Source organism: Sinocyclocheilus rhinocerous, unplaced genomic scaffold (assembly GCF_001515625.1).
Source record: "Sinocyclocheilus rhinocerous isolate Xijiao unplaced genomic scaffold, SAMN03320098_v1.1 scaffold2842, whole genome shotgun sequence".
Lineage (NCBI taxonomy): Eukaryota > Metazoa > Chordata > Actinopteri > Cypriniformes > Cyprinidae > Sinocyclocheilus > Sinocyclocheilus rhinocerous.
Window position 1 is genome coordinate 10,014 of NW_015629549.1, and position 17,294 is coordinate 27,307.

At 39.8% G+C, this 17,294-nt stretch overlaps 1 protein-coding gene across 1 annotated transcript in view; it reads right to left on the bottom strand.

The window, feature by feature from the left end:
* Positions 1–1,694: 1,694 nt before the first annotated feature.
* Positions 1,695–17,294, bottom strand: part of LOC107739212 (uncharacterized) — a 35,636-nt gene continuing 20,036 nt past the window's right edge. Inside the window, exons 6-9 of the mRNA XM_016551235.1 lie at positions 14,605–14,706; positions 10,651–10,995; positions 3,805–4,152; positions 1,695–2,112 (exon numbers count right to left, since the gene is read on the bottom strand). Coding sequence (XP_016406721.1) covers positions 1,742–2,112; positions 3,805–4,152; positions 10,651–10,995; positions 14,605–14,706 — 1,166 coding nt within the window. The 3' untranslated portion in view covers positions 1,695–1,741. The remainder of the gene's footprint in view (positions 2,113–3,804; positions 4,153–10,650; positions 10,996–14,604; positions 14,707–17,294) is intronic.

The window sequence follows — 17,294 nt, forward strand, 5'->3', positions numbered from 1 at the left end:
TAATTCTTTTATTTCTGTTTTGGATTCCAACAATAACCCTGGTTGTCCTTACTGTTTTCAAGAGGAAACAGTTTTTCATGCTTTCATGTATTGTTTTAGACTTTATTTGTGTTGGTTCAAGAAATGTGTGTCAAGTTCAATGAGAGTTTCTTTCCTGAAACCTTTATCTTTGGTTTTAAGTATGCGCAGAAATTTTTTTATTCTGTTTCAATTACTGAATTTTATTTTTGAGTAAGCGAAATTGGCGATTTATATGAGTAGGAAAAGTAAACTAGCAAGGGTGCAATGATGATGTGGTTATGGCCTTTAGGTCTTTACTCAAAGCAAGAATACTGATTGATTTTAATTTGTATAATGCCATGAATGATCTTTCCACTTTTAAATTGATATGGTGCAGTCATGATGTGTCATGTACAATAACTGAAGGTGATTTAGTTTTTTGTTTCTGAGTGTTTTTACTAAATATTTGATTGGCGTAAATGTAACTTTATCTGTTTTGGGCTATTTGTGAATAAAGTTTTTTTCAAAAATCAAAAAATCTCTCTCTCTCTCTCAAGATGCCCCACCATTAAACTGTTAGCAGTTAGCAGTAGCACCCCATTACTATCATCACTCAAAATACTGTATGCTAAAGGACATCATTATCTGTTGTGAAGTTACAGTAGTAATTTAGCTGACAAATATTCACATTGTTTTATAATAGGTTTAGAGGGAGCTAGGGCAGACAACGCAACCCTTATTAAAATTAACCATGCTTTTACTACAAATAAAACCAAAAACCAGGGTTACTAAGGTAACAACAAATTATGGTTTTGCTACACTAACCATAGTTTAATCATGGAATTTGTAGTAAAACTACGGTTATACAAATGGTAATCAAGCCACTAAAAAAACGATGGTTTATTACATACTTTTACTGTAATAAAAACCATAGTTAATTTTCATAAGGGAAAAATATGACTTATGATAATGCAATAAAATGTTTAATATTATGTTGTTTTTTTATAATAAATGGTCATGGTGTAGTTATTGTTGTACTAATTTTGACATTTATGCAATTTAGAAAATATAGTTATTTTGTACGGCCCAGCCTAAGGATTGTAACCTGTTTTATGTGATGGCCAAACAAAAAATAGTGTTGTGCATGGTTTCAGAATGTGTTGTGGGTGTGTGATGGCCTGGATGAGTGAAATTTTGTCCCAGTCCGGCCCTGTTCTACACGGCGGTTGTTCAGCCTGGATACATTCATTAACTAACAAAATATGAAATGTAAGTTATTTTGTATTAAGGTATTTATATGACGTGAGTAATGAGTTTATATGAGTAATGGCTACTTTTTACTTAAGTACATGTCAGAGCCCATACTTCTATACTTTAACCTGAGTAAAAAAGTGTAGTCAGTACTTCAACTTTTAAACATGAGTATCTGTACTTCTACTTGAGTGAAGAATATGTGTACTTTTGCCATCTCTGCAAAGTTCCTCCAGTGTTAAGTCTGTGGGATTTTTCACCCGCTTTTTCGCCTGCTGTGTGAACATCATGTGCCCAGTCGCTTAAATATTATAAAAGTCATAGCAGTGTTGAAATTTGTATGGAAAACAGAAGTAGTGTGAGACGGTAAGAGTGACGCTTCGCTATGCAAGCTCTAGGAAGATCCAAACTCACTTTATGTTTACTGGAAACACAGATATAGTATATAAAACTAAACTATTAAATTAACCCATTGATTAAGGCTACAAGATTAGGTATTTTTATCTGTTGACTTACCTAGTAATCTCAGTTCCAAATTTGTCCAAGCTGAAAACACAGATTTCTGCTGACTGTAAACTCTACATTTGTATTCTCCTTCATCTTCAGCTCTCAGATTGTCCAGCCGGAGGGAGAAGTTTCCATGTTGAATCTGATCAGTGAAGAAATGAGCTCTATCCTGATAATCTTCATCTTGTTCCTCTGCTCGACTCTCACCATCCTGATACAGATGAACAGTAGCATGTTCTTTTTCCCATTTCACTTTCAGACCCTCCACTGGTAAAGATTCATCAGGATAAGAGGGCAAAACCACTGAAGATCCCAGAGGAGCAAGTGTGTAACGAGAACACTCAACATCAAACCCTTAAAGAAAATAATAATAATAAATTAATTAATTAAAAGGTTAATGTGAAATACCTGTTCAGGCAAATGAACATTAAGGATTTGTGTTTTGTGTATAAACTCTCCTCATTTGATCAAACATTTATTAATTGCACAGAATATGTGAGAGCCTGTTGTTTGTTTTCTTCTCTTGTTATTTATTTATTTATTTACTTATTGTAATGCAAATCATTATTTGAGGGACTTAATAGCAGTTAAACTACATATTAATGAGTAGAACTGAATTATATACTATGGGTGAATTCCAAACGGAAGTGAGCATCCCTATGCCCTACTCCCTTCGAAGGGCAGAGCCCTTGAAGTGTGTTCTTTGAAGGGTGCAGGACATTACTGTCACAGTGTTGCCTATACTGTGAGGAGGGAGGAACAAAGAGAACGCAGGAGAGTACTAGCATAACAGTCTTTATTAATCAAAAGGAACACGGAAAACACACGTAGGAACAGGGATTGACGTTTAGACAGGACGCAGGACTCAGGAAAACACAGGGCTTAAGTAATGGAACAAATGAGGAAATAAACGAGACACAGCTGGAATCAATTGGAACTTAATGGGAACAGGAACCGGAAAACCAAATAAGGGCATATGAGGGAGAAACTGGGGCAAGGAGAGAACATGGGGAGAAAAACACAAGACACAGGACTGACAATTACTGTCTCGTGTAAGCGTTTGGAACGCCCTTGACGAAGGGAATGACTAATCAAATGTTACCTTGACAACGTGCAGCATTCAGCACTCCATCAGTTGTTGCAAATAAATATTTCTTATAATTTCATTCAAATATTTTTCAAACTAAATCTGCTTACACTACCGTCTTAAATCATATTTCTATCACTGACAAAAAATATGATTTCTTACATTGAAATAGACAAATTTAATTAGCCTATTCTACTTATGTTTGTATGTGAAGTCTAAATCAATCCCAACTTTGTTTTAAAAAGCATCGCAAGATCTCCTAACCGAAGATCACATAATCACAAATGGAAATCACTTCTGTGAAGTAACCATCGCATGATCCCTTCGCTAACGGACTTCTGGAAGGGCCCTTCTGAAGGGATTCAGTTGTTCACTTTGGTTTAGAATGTCCCTACAGATGGCGTCCCCTTCATGAAGTGCCCTTGAAGGACGCAAAAAAGCCGTTTGGAATTCGCCCTGTCTATGAAACAGTCTGCATTTATTTTCTGTACAGTCCTGTTTTCTGTACAGTCTTTTGTGGAGACTATTGTGCCAAGTTCTTTTTTTTTTATTTTTTACTCCACAATGATCTATTATTGTAGTTTTACACTTTTTTGGCAATATCTGTTAATAAAATTATTTTTAAATCTACATTTAAGTTTGTATGAAATGTCTCTCAGATACTTCAACAAATACACTCACATCTGCAGCACCACAAACCCACAGAAGAGCTGATTAAGCATCTACGGTCCAGAAAAGTGTTTATCAGTACTGTAGTAGGTACACTTTCAAACTGAATAATTAATATATGACCAGTCCAGTGGTGCATAACATCAGACTATTATATTTATGACTGAAGTAACTAAAATTATCATAATATTATTTTTAAAATCTGGAAATGCAATATTTATATTGTACCACTAAATTAAAATCATATATTGACCAGGTATAAAATAGCAGGTCCAGTTATTTTCACTTACTCAGTATCTCGACCTCTGCGTCGGCTGAATGCACACAATCCTGGTCACTGTAAACTTTACATGTGTAGTGTCCAGCATCTTCTGCTCTCACTTTTTCCAGTCGGATGGAGAAGTTTCCATCTTTAATTTCATCAGTAATGAAATGAGCTCTTTGATGATAATTTTTGTGCTGTTTCTTTGGTCGACTCTCACCGTCTTCATACAGATGAACCAGAGTCTCGGAGTCTGTTCTTCTCCACTCCACCTTCAGACTTTTCTGTAACAAGCTTTCGTCAACCTGACAGGGCAAAACCACTGAACCTCCAAGAGGAACCATCTGATTACCAGAGGAACCTTTCACTTTGAATCCTGTAAAGGAACAGACACCAAGTTTCTAATGTGAAATAACTACAAACAAACAGATAAATAAATTGATTTATATATTTTGTCGAGTGTAATGTCTGAAAAAGACTTTACATTGCTGGTGATGACGATTATTCTCTCTCTCTGAGCAAACTGTATTTTTGATTTCCTCTCAGATACCTCTCACACACATTCACACTTCATCTCTACAACAGCACAAGCTCATATTAGAGGTGACTCTAAGCTCCTTTTTAAAACTTTTTGGCAATATTTTCACACTGTTTTTGGCTACATTTAAGAACTTAGTACAAAACTCCAAAAAGATCACACCTGTAACATAGGTAGTTGATCATTAAAACCTTACCTTCATGTTTTCATTAGGGACAGCAAAACACAACAGAATGATCTTCCAATTTAGCAAACAATGCAATATATTTGTCTCTGAAATAAACATTTTACAGTACAACATTCCCTAACCAAATTGTCCTACAATTTATAATGTCTGTAATATCCAGTCCATCAATTAAAATATGAACCCAGTCCTGGGGCCTGTACCATGAAGCTGGTTTAGCTGGCTAGCCAGGTAAGTTTCAGTTTAGTTTGCACCAACTCTGGGGTTTGGGTACCATGAAAGTGGCTTGGCATTTAAAGGTGTTCATGGCCATAATTACGGACTTTCAGCAACAGCTGCTATATAACAGCATTGTGGCATTCTACTGTGCATGCGCAACTTTAACTGCTGCTTCGTCACATTGTAATGTAAGCGTATTTTATGGGAGAATAGCTGATGTGCCATAGTAAGTAAATGTTATGTTTAATGGTATTTGGCATTGTAATTGTATCTGAATATCACTTAATGCCAAAATCAACCCTTGTCTTGCTTTTTTAAATATGTAATTTTTGGGGGGCCAGTGTCCTGCAGAGTTCAGCTCGAACTTGCCTCAATACACCTGCCTAGAAGTTTCTAGTTTGACCAGAAAGAGCTTGATTAGCTGGTTCAGGTGTGTTTAATTAGGGTTGGAGCTGAACTCTGCAGGACACCAGCCCTCCAGGACCGAGTCTGGTGACACCTTTATTACGGCGTCCTCTTTATTTGCTGCTTAGTGATTTTGCTTTTTTTTGCTACGCCAGTTAACACTTCAATTCCTGAAGCCGTTGCCGTTCTATCAGCAGTTGCTGCTTAAAGTCCATAGTAACTTATGCTCCATGGCTAAGCTGCTCCAGGGCAGGTTACATTCTGAATCAATAGATAAAGCTTTAAACATGACTTGAGTTAAAATGATTGAGTCTCTGTATACTTTTGTATATTATCATCAACTATATAAACTAACTTCATAACTTTCACTTGCACTGATATGGCTCCATAAACTCAGGATCAAAGTCTGGGTTGACACAGAAAGTTGATGATCAGCATCAAAGTGCCAACAAAACTGGATTGGATTGGTTTTGTTCAAATTAAAACTAATCTTGTAACCTTGAGTTTGTATAGCCACCATCATGGTACATTCCCCTGAGATTTTCGGTCAAATCTGGCAGTAGAAACTGTAATTAATTGACAGCATACTCTCAATAATACTGTAGGAATTGTGTATTGATTATTAAGTCAAGTCACCTTTATTTATATAGCGCTTTTAACAATACAGATTGTGTCAAAGCAACTTTACAGTATTAAACAGGAAAATAGAGTCAATAATGCAAAATGACAATAACACAGTGGTGTCATTTCTGTATAATGCCTATATCCTGCAGAGTTTGTTTTTCCTGACCAAATGTTCTTAAAGTAACTAATCTGTCAGATGGGGTTGGGCTACAGTAATCTGGCAGCATCTGCCTTTGTGTAATCTGTTTATCACATGGTCAACAATGACAAACCAGATTTTATTTGACACAACAAATATCTGCCTTCTGATATCCATCTCTTGAGCTCTCTGTTGGGCCTCTTGTACACAAAATCTTTGCCTGGTTCCTGTTTTACAGTATCCTTCTTTATGCTGACAAACTGAACATGTTATATTAACGCTGATACTTAAAGCTGCAGTCCGTAACTTTTTTGTTTAAAAATTATCCAAAATAGTTTTTTGAGCAAGTACATAACCAGCCAGTGTTCAAAACTATCGCTTCACTTTAGCTGGATTCACAACGGTTTTCTAATTTGAGTGGTACGGGTAGGTTTTCGTGGGAAATTCGAGCATGGCGCTGCGTCATTACCGAGGGGATGAAGGAGCCTGATGGAGCCGGAGGGACGGAGGGACGAGGCAAAGCCAGAGGAGTGGAGTCCCGAGGCGCAAGATGGTCGATGCCAGACCAAGGTGGAGCCGGAGGGATGAGGGAGCCTGGCAGAGCTAGTGGACTGCCGGACCACAGCGGAGAGGAGGGAGCTAGGAGCCATGGGGGAGCCGACGGGTCCATGGGCCGAGGCGGATTCTGGGGCTTAGAAGCTGGAGGTGGAGTCAAGGGAAACTCTAGCCACGGGGACGCTGGAGGATGGCAGTCCCGTGGAGCTCGCACTAAATAGATGGTGGGCTGAGGGCGAGCAGAGGGGCTTCCAGACGACAGCGGATCAGGAGCCCCCTCTAGGCTGAACATCTGAACAGGATTGCGCTCTGGAGGAGTAGACACTTGAGGGCGCATTCTAGGAGCGGGCACTGGAGGGCGCTTTCTGTGAGCGAGCACTGGAGGGCACTTTGGACTGGATTCGGGGGCTGGAGCCCTCTCCTCTTCGTTTTGGCACCTTCGCCACGCCATACTCAGCTCACCCTTAGCCGTGGTGCGGGGGCGGAGCTCCTCTCCACACTCACACCGTCCGTCCCTCAGCCGCGATGCAGGGGGCGGAGCTCCTCTCCGCGCTCACACCATCCGCAGCCTTCTCCCTTGTGACGGGCGTTGTTGCCGGCTCACACACCTTGACTGACGTCGTCAGCAGCTCTGGCTCCGAGGCGATCCTCAGCTCTGTCGCTCCATGCGGCGATGGCTCGTCGGTCGCGGCGGGCTCTGGCTCTTCGTCAGCGGTGGGCTCGGGCATGCGCTCCGCACATCGGGGAGTTGGTGGGCTGGGCACTGGGTCGGGAGTAGAACTGACGAGATCATCCATGGGGCAGGACGGCGATCCATTTCTCTCCAGAGTCCACTCCATGAAGGTGGCGAATTCTGCTCGAGGGCCATCTTCGGATGATGGTGCTCTGCACGCGGGGCTGAGGCTGGCACCATAGTAGTAGATGGGCAATAGCCAGAAGCAGTATGGTATGACCCTCGAGCGATCATTCCCCCTACTCCAGCAAGAGGAGGATGTATTCAGGGCGGGCGAGGGGATCCATTTTCCAAGGGAAACAACGGGAGGAAAAAAAAACACTGAGCAAAACCCAAAAACAAAACGGAGGGTAAACATGAAATTTAAACTGTTGTAGGTCCGGTATTCTGTCATGGTTGTACTACACTGAGGAGCGAGGAACGAGGAGATGCAGGAGAATTCGCAGCAAACACAGTCTTTAATCATTCCAACACGGTGTATACAGGACAGACAGGAACACATGTAGCACAAGACATTCACATTCAATATCGGACAAGGGAGATTGGCACAGGCTAGAACTAAAATAGGGCAGATAACGAGGGGCAGACAGGTGAGGAGGATGAACTAATAAGGAGAAACACCTGGAAACAATGAACAATCAAAAACATGGGAAAACTAGGTAACAGAGCACATGGGGAGCAAAACCACAACACAGACAGGCCATGATCCTGACAGTTACGTCACGTCTGTAAACATAAAGAAGTTGTCCCGGCTAGTATGCTATATCACACGTGAGGATACTGCAGGTGACGGATCGTTTATAGCCTTTTCTCACAGCAGCTAGAATAAATGGCGGATTTTAATAGAGAAAGGACGAAACGACTGAAATTAGATTAAATTCCATTATATTATATTCTAGTATGTGCATCTGATTACAGATAGTGGGATTCATCTGTACTAAAAATATTTATTTCAAAGAGAACGAGTTGTAACGAACTTTAATTTGCTTTTTGGGTTACAAGAACAATTTCTTTATATGGAATTCAAATGGAATGACAATTAGAGATTAGACACTACAGAAATTTAAATCTACAGGTAACGCTAATTCACACTAAATACATGCACTCACGCAATGCTGATGTTATTAACGTCAACAATTTGAAAACAAAGTTTAACAATAATATTAATTGGCACGGTTTGATGTGATATGAGTTAACCGATCATTAGATTTAATCACCATTGATAGCACAATTTATTGTAATGCTTTTTTTTCTCAGTTGATCAGAACAAAAGTGTCAGTTGTTACTTACTTGTTCAGATGACATTCTCCAGTGAAAACTATTATTTGGGTCATACTTTCAAGATGTAGAATCTGTGAATACAAGGTGCAGAATCCACACCGGTGCAGTGACTGACAGCCACACATTAGATTCATCCGCGCTGGAGCCGTGCCAGTGCACAACCCACGCAAGGAAGATCCTTCCACAAAATAGCTGCAATTGCAGGTTTTCAAACAGAGATGGTGACAAAGAGGTGACGGATCGTTTATAGCCTTTTCTCACAGCAGCTAGAATAAATGGCGGATTTTAATAGAGAAAGGACGAAACGACTGAAATTAGATTAAATTCCATTATATTATATTCTAGTATGTGCATCTGATTACAGATAGTGGGATTCATCTGTACTAAAAATATTTATTTCAAAGAGAACGAGTTGTAACGAACTTTAATTTGCTTTTTGGGTTACAAGAACAATTTCTTTATATGGAATTCAAATGGAATGACAATTAGAGATTAGACACTACAGAAATTTAAATCTACAGGTAACGCTAATTCACACTAAATACATGCACTCACGCAATGCTGATGTTATTAACGTCAACAATTTGAAAACAAAGTTTAACAATAATATTAATTGGCACGGTTTGATGTGATATGAGTTAACCGATCATTAGATTTAATCACCATTGATAGCACAATTTATTGTAATGCTTTTTTTTCTCAGTTGATCAGAACAAAAGTGGCAGTTGTTACTTACTTGTTCAGATGACATTTTCTAGTGAAAACTATTATTTGGGTCATACTTTCAAGATGTAGAATCTGTGAATACAAGGTGCAGAATCCACACCGGTGCAGTGACTGACAGCCACACATTAGATTCATCCGCGCTGGAGCCGTGCCAGTGCACAACCCACGCAAGGAAGATCCTTCCACAAAATAGCTGCAATTGCAGGTTTTCAAACAGAGATGGTGACAAAGAGGCAAAACTTACGGACTGCAGCTTTAACATACACGCAACCTGTCACTCACATGAGATCACAGCAACAACAATCCAATTAAACAATCACGTCCAGATGGAAAAAAATCAAGTCCTGTTCTGCATTTGTTTACTCATTCAAGAAGCCGTTTCACTCAGATATAGCCTATATCACAAAAGGAGAGAAAAGACAAAGATTTGGACAAGATTTGGATAAGCAGAAATTGCATCCAGATCTTTGTCTTTTCTTTCCCTTGGTGATGTATATCCGAGTTTAACGGCTTCTTGAATGAGAAAACAAATACAGAGCAGGACTTGATTCTGTCCATCTGGAATTGATTGGTTCGTTGGATTGTTGTCATTTGCTATTGCTGTGATCTCATGTGAGTGACAGGTTGCATGTATGTTAACTATCAGCGTTAATATAACATGTTTAGTTTGTCAGAAGGATAGACTGTAAAACAGGAACCAGGCAATGATTTTGTGTAAAAGAGGCCCATCAGAGAAATTGACTGTTGTGAATTGTGTGATAAACAAATTACCCAACGGCAGAAGCTGTCAAATTACTGTTAACACACAGTTTAGTAATTGTAAGAACATTTGGTCAGGAAAAACAAACTGTGCAAGATATATGGAGGGGGATGATGTCTTCAGAGCAGTTTAGATGGTATTTTATTTTCATCTTGCCTCTGTATAATGCATAGTAGTGTTTATAAGTGCAGCACTGCTTTGTTTACAGCGGTAACCAAGAAAAGGCTGTATCTGCTTTTCCATGAGTGCCACCTGCTGTCAGAGAGTGAATCTGCATCTCATTCAAACTGTCTGCTTTTTCTGTGTCGTGCAGAAGTTTTATGAAGCATAGTTTCATAAAGCTAAATTCAGACAATTCTGTTTTTGTTTATTTAATTTAAATAAAAAAACTGCTTATTCTACATGTATTTAGCATCCTTGTTTGGATTGTGAATAAAAAGCAGTAGTTGCCACTAATTCCAATGGCTACAGATCTGCCTGCAATATAGCAAATAAACATCGTGATGTACTCATATTTTGATTCTTTCTTGTCTCTTGCTTAAAAAATTAAATAAAAGTAAAAAAAATAATAAAATGGGCAGCTGTTATCGGAATCTGCAAAAAATCTACAGTCGGAATCAGGCATGAAAAATCAAGATTGGTGAATCCCTAATATAGTGTTATGTAGCAGTTCAGTAGTTTCTGTTTGTTTTTATCTTTTATCAACTTACCTGGTACCAAACTTGTCTCTACTGTCCTGGTCACTGTAAAAAGGTCACTGTGAACTTTGCATATGTATTCTCCAGCATCTTCAGCTCTCAGATTGTCCAGACGGAGGGAGAAGTTTCCATGTTGAACATCGTCAGTAAAGAAATGAGCTCTATCCTGATAATTCTGGTGCTGTTTCTCTGATCGACTCTCACCATCTTCATACAGATGAACCAGAGTCTTAGTGTCTTTTCTTCTCCATTCCACCTTCAGTTTTTTCTTTAATAAGCATTCGTCAACATGACAGGGCAAAACCACTGAAGATCCCAGATTAAAATATTGACCATATGTTTGCTGGCCAAATAAACCTGAAATATAAAAATAAAAATGTTTGCATGACGCCTTTTTAGTTAGACAAGTAACAATGGTTTCATATAGTTTATAATTTTCTGAGTATACAGACTAACTTTGTACTGGAAAGGGCAATTAACATGTTTAATGTCCCTGCATTAGTGACATTATTTACATATATACACATTTGCACACATAAATTAACACACACACACCTCTCTCTTTCTCACCCTGACTAAAGTTGATTCGATAATTGCTTGAGTGCTTTATTGCTGATAATTTTCAAATACAACATTGAATAATGAGACTCAAGACAAGTTAAAAGGGTCAACAAGGAGAACAGGACATGTAAAACACAGGTGTATTTAGACTAATTAACAAAATGATCTCAAATATCACAGTAACTTCTGCTTTAATGGCTGCTCACACCTTCAAATTAGTCCTACATGATGCATAAATCAAGGATCACAACACTGTTGTTACGGGGCTGACGAGACGTGAGACGTGCGGATCCATTTGCAAGCTTTTATTAAAGACGTGGTCAGAAACAGCATAGGTCAGACATTGGCAAACTGGTATATAGAAGACAGGGCATGAGCAGTCCGGTAAACAAGCGAGGGTCAGTCGACGACGAACGTAATCCAACAGGGCGAGGCTAGAGAGATAATCCAGGTACAAAGCAAAGGTCCAGGCAGGGGCAAACAGTATCCGAACAGGGCAAGACGAGAGAGGTAATCCAAAGTACACAGACAATGACCAGAGCACGAGGAAACAGACAAGGCAAGACTAAGCTAAGACTATAAAACTTTAAAGCAGGCTCCGTAACGTAGCTATCACAATTGGCGATATGCGCGTACAACACTCGGCAGTTTGAAAGGGATCTGAGTGAAGGTAATATAGTGAATGTGTGATTGGTTACAGCTGTGTGCAATCAGTGCAATGGATGATGGGATATGTAGTCCGGGATGACATGCAACAGTTTTGTAGTGCGAGAGTCAGTGTAATGGAGTCAATGTAATGGAAGTGTGACCTCTGGTGGCGATCGAACGGAAGTCCAACGGAAACAGGACAGACTGATAATTCAGAATTAAGTACATGTGGGAGTTGTGGACTGGCAGACAGATCAAGACCGGGTGCATCGATTGAAACTAGATTGACAGACAGTTCAGTGATTGAAGCTGGACTGACAGATGGTTCAAACTCAGACACAACAGAAGCATTTAGACAGACAGACAGGTCAGGTTTAGATTCCTTGACAGAAACAGACAAGACAGACAGTTCACAATCAGCCACCATGGCTGGTTCAGAACAGGACGAGAGTTCAGAGATGGCCTCCTCGGCCGGTTCAGAGCAGAACAAAATTTCATAAGTGGCTTCCATAGCCGTGACAGGACAGGCAGAGAGTTCACAGGCGGCCTACAGAGCCGTGACAGGACAGGCAGAGAGTTCGCTGACGGCCTCCAGAGCCATGACAGGACAGGCAGAGAGTTCACAGACGGCCTCCATTGCCGTGACAGGACAGGCAGAGAGTTCACAGGTGGCCTCCTTAGCCATGACAGGACAGTCAGAGAGTTCACAGACGGCCTTCATAGCCGTTTCAGGACAGGCAGAGAGTTCACGGATGGTCTCCATAGCCGTTACAGGACTGTTAGAGAGTTCACAGACGGCCTTCATAGCCATGTCAGGACAGGCAGAGAGTTCACAGACGGCCTCCATAGCCATTACAGGACTGTTAGAGAGTTCCCAGATGGCCTTCATAGCCGTGACAGGACAGGTAGCGAGTTCATAGATGGCCTCCTTGGCCGGAGCAGAACAGGACGAGAGTTCATAAGTGGATACCACTGACACCTCTGGAGGTTCTGCAGCGAATGCCGCCACCTCTGGAGGTTCTACATTAGGACCATCAGGATACAGGGAGAGTTCAGTAATGGTTCCCTCGACCGTGACAAGACAGGCTGAAGGTGCGTTGCTGGGTGCCACCACCGCGCAAGGAGCTGAGGCGAGCACCGCCACCTCGGGAGGTTCTGCAGCATGGACCGCCACCTCTGGATAAGCTACAGCGGGCGCCATCGCCTTGGGAAACATGGCAGCATGCGCCAGCTACCTCGGAAGGATCTGCAGCATCAGCCGCCACCTCGGGAGACATCACAGTGGCCGCCGCCGTCTCTAAAGTTTCAGTGGTGGTGTACACCGTGACTTGACTAGACTCATGAAGATCAACTGTGACTTGACTTGATTCAGGATTGGCAGCTGTGACAGAACGGGGCACTGTTGTGTCCGCCATTTTGCGATCAGGCTCCACGGTCGCCACCATTTTGTGAGCGTGCTCTAATGCGGCCGCCATTACACGAGTGAGTGCGGGGTCGCGTTCCTCCGCGACACCCACAGTGAACGATGAACCAACAGTCAACAGAGCATAGTCCAGAAACTGACTGAGTGACGAACACGGACCTTCACGTCTAAGCTTAGACCTTAAAGGTTGGTTAATGCCATCACAGAAAAACTCTATCAAAATAATGTCCGATAAATTTGAATAGTGAGCGATGGCTAAAAATTCTTGAATATGATTCTCTAACGATCGTTGACCTTGTTTAAGGGCTATTAATATGCTGTCTGAGTCCATACCTAACCAATGTCCACTTGAACAGCTGCTGGATCCTTGTGTGGCCAAGTATTCTGTTACGGGGCTGACGAGACGTGAGACGTGCGGATCCATTTGCCAGACAAGGCAAGACTAGGCTAGACTAAGAAACTTAAAGCAGGCTCCGTAACGTAGCTATCACAACTGGCGATATGCACATACAATACTCGGCAGTTTGAAAGGGATCTGAGTGAAGGTAATATAGTGAATGTGTGATTGGTTACAGCTGTGCGCAATCAGTGCAATGGATGATGGGATATGTAGTCCGGGATGACATGCAACAGTTTTTGTAGTGCGAGAGTCAATGTAATGGAGTCAATGTAATGGAAGGGTGACCTCTGGTGGCGATTGAACGGAAGTCCATGGACAAGATTCGTGACAACTGTCCTACTGAGCTACTCTCAATAAAATCAAACAAACTACTGCTACTATGATGTACATTATACTCACATCCACAGCATGTTCTATAGATTCTGTAACACCACAATCATCCTCATTTCCAAGCTTAAACACAACTGACAAACGTACACTTTTATCCTGTATGTCCCACTGTTTACTGTAGACATCTCAACATTTTCCCTCTTTGTCCCCTCCAATATATTGCTCCCCTCCAATATATTGCTCCCTCACCACCACAGACTTCACAAACTACAAGACTATAGATACATTTCTAAATTCCTAAATCCATAATAATAATAACAATAATGTTTTTTTGTGCCAAGCAGGTGTCATTTACCAGCCTAAAACACTAAACTGTTTAATAAGCCATATGGCAAATTGGTGAAAGATGTATTTATGCCAGAATAATGTAGAGTTTCATTGGATACACAGGTTTATTAACATTTAAATTTTATTTGTAATTGTATTATTATTATTATTATTATTATTATTATTAAAATCATACTAATTGTCATTGGGTCATAATCTTGCAGTTGAAACCCACTGAATTACAGCTGATAAGAATATTTTCCTGTTATACACATACCTTTAGTAGGAGATCTGCAGTAGATCAGACAGCAGAGCAGGAGTGCAGATCCAGACGCAGAAATACAGAGAATCAGCATCATTATGTGTAAAACTGAGAAACCTGTCAAACACAAACAGTTACTGAACAAAGAGGAACAGTATTGTGTATAGTACTGTTCCCAGTATATATCCTTCAAATACCATTTCTACTGATTTTATGATATTTGGTCATCATGAGAATGAATGTGAATCACAGGAAATGACAGGAATCAACTGAAAGGATTACATTATATATTTAATAAACCTGAAGAATAACCTTGCTGTTTCTTCACATTTTACTTTAGGCAATAACATGTCACTGCTCTTTTTATTTTTTAAATGAATGCCTAATCAATAATGAAAACTCTTTGATATCCTAGATCAATAATTATTGTTAAAGATTTCTCTCTATTTTGATTATAGAATTAAATGAAAGGGGGAAAATGATTCAAATACAGGCTTTTTAATTAATTTACTAGAGGTCGTAAGGTACTTTTACTTGTCAAGAGGCTTCGGAACAATATGTACTGTGAAATGTGCTTTACTAATAAACTAAAACAGAACATTAAAATTATAATTGCAGTGTCATTCCATGTGAATTTAACCAGAGGTTCCCAGGAACACAGTTGGGAAGCTTCTGGTATAATTTATACCACGGGTCCTCAACTCTGGACCTCGAGATCCACTTTCCTGTAGAGTTTAGCTCCAACCCTGATCAAACACATCTGCACAAGCTAATCAAGGGCTTCATGATCACTACAAAGTTGCAGGTAGGTGTGTTTAATCCAGATTGGAGGTAATCTCTGCAGAGGAGCAACATTTGACACGTGTGGTTTAAAATTACCCAGAGTTAAGCATTTCAAGTGTGAAGACACTTATCCCACGAGACGAGACGAGACACGAGACTGGGTTCACGAGAAGGAGACGAGACAAGATTTTTAAACTTTTTTAAAGAAATCTTCAATGATGAAATATATAGGGAAAATAGCATTTTATTCAACTGAATAAAGTGCATTTTGAAATCAACTTTATGAAATTAAACTTATATTTTAATGAATTATAAGCAGTAATAAACATGTAAACACTGCAAAATGTTCTGACACAAACTCGACTGACAGGCAAGTAATTGCACAAAAATTACAAATAGCATAAATAAAAATAATAAACAAGACAAATATCCCTTTAAAGTGGAAGTGAAGCAGTCAGTCAAGCTTACATTATTTAGTAAACTGATTTCCACTTTAATAAAAAAATATGTAACAAACACGATTAATGTAACCGTTTTAAAGAAAAAAGGATGTTTTATTATAGCTTTTGGAGAAAGGGCGCCACCATCCTGCAGTACCACAGCGTGTGACGTCACAGGGTTGGTTCGCTCCGATGGCCAGTACAGAAATATAAGCATTTCTTTACTTTTGGAATGCACGCTTGTTTTGAAATTGAAGAAGACGAACTTAAAAGGACTGTTAAGCCCATAATAAGTGCAATTGCTTATGCATTTGAGCCAGTGGCATTAGCAGAATTTTATTTGTGGCTGGGCCTAGGCAAAAGTGAGCGGGCACATTCACGTAGGAACCTATAGCCTATATATAGTGCCCTCTAGAAGCTTGCGTTCTGCAAGTGAACGTCGCTTTATTGTTTATCCTTAATTATATTCTTAAAAAAAAAAAAAAAAAACTTGTCCCTTTTAGACCTGCACTCTATTCATTTGCTGCTTGTTTTCTTAAAAAAAATGTATTCTATCTGTTTTCTTTTTATTTATTATACAATTTACAAAAGCAAAAAATACCTCTAACACTAGCTTGCTCTATTCTTTTTCTATTCTATCGGTTTTCTTTTTATTTATTATATAATTTTAAAAAACCTTGCTACGTGGGCTGTGTTAAGCTAACTGCCACTTGTTATAGGACTTGCATATCATTGCTCTTTTGTTGATTTTGATTGCTTCTATTGTCCTCATTTGTAAGTCGCTTTGGATAAAAGCGTCTGCTAAATGACTAAATGTAATGTAATGTAATATATTAACCCTTGTATGGTGTTTGGGTCTATGGGACCCGTTTTCACTTTTTGTCAAAAGAAAAATTATACGATTAATTATTTTTTCAAACTCATACTCATTGGCCTTGGCTCATTTTTTTGTGAAGAACATATATCAGAACAAATTTTAAATGACCACACACTGTACATCCCCCCCACATTATGTGTGTGCTTGTGTGTGAGAGAGAGAGAGAGAGAGTCTGTCAGAGTGTGAGTGTAAGTGTGAGTTTTGTGTTTCTGCCCCTGCCGTTCCAGCACAAGGTTGTAGCACTTTAATTTATAAATGTGATCTAACAAAGGAAAATAGCAAATATCAACCATATATTACGGTGGCCCAGAGAGCTCAATGCGCTGCAACTTAAGAAAACACATGCAAATTGAAAAAACACCAGCAAATTAAGAAAACATCTTCATCAGTTTGACAACACACGCGCTGCAAATCCTCACAGCACACGCAAATGAAGAAACGCTGCAAATCCTCACAACACACGCAAATGAAGAAACGCGCTGCAAATCCTCACAACACATGCAAATGAAGAAACGCGCTGCAAATAGCACGGACCACAACGGAAATGTTTCAAGGGGACCCAAAAAAGTGACGGACCCGGCTGGGATTTGTTTTGTGCAGTGGCT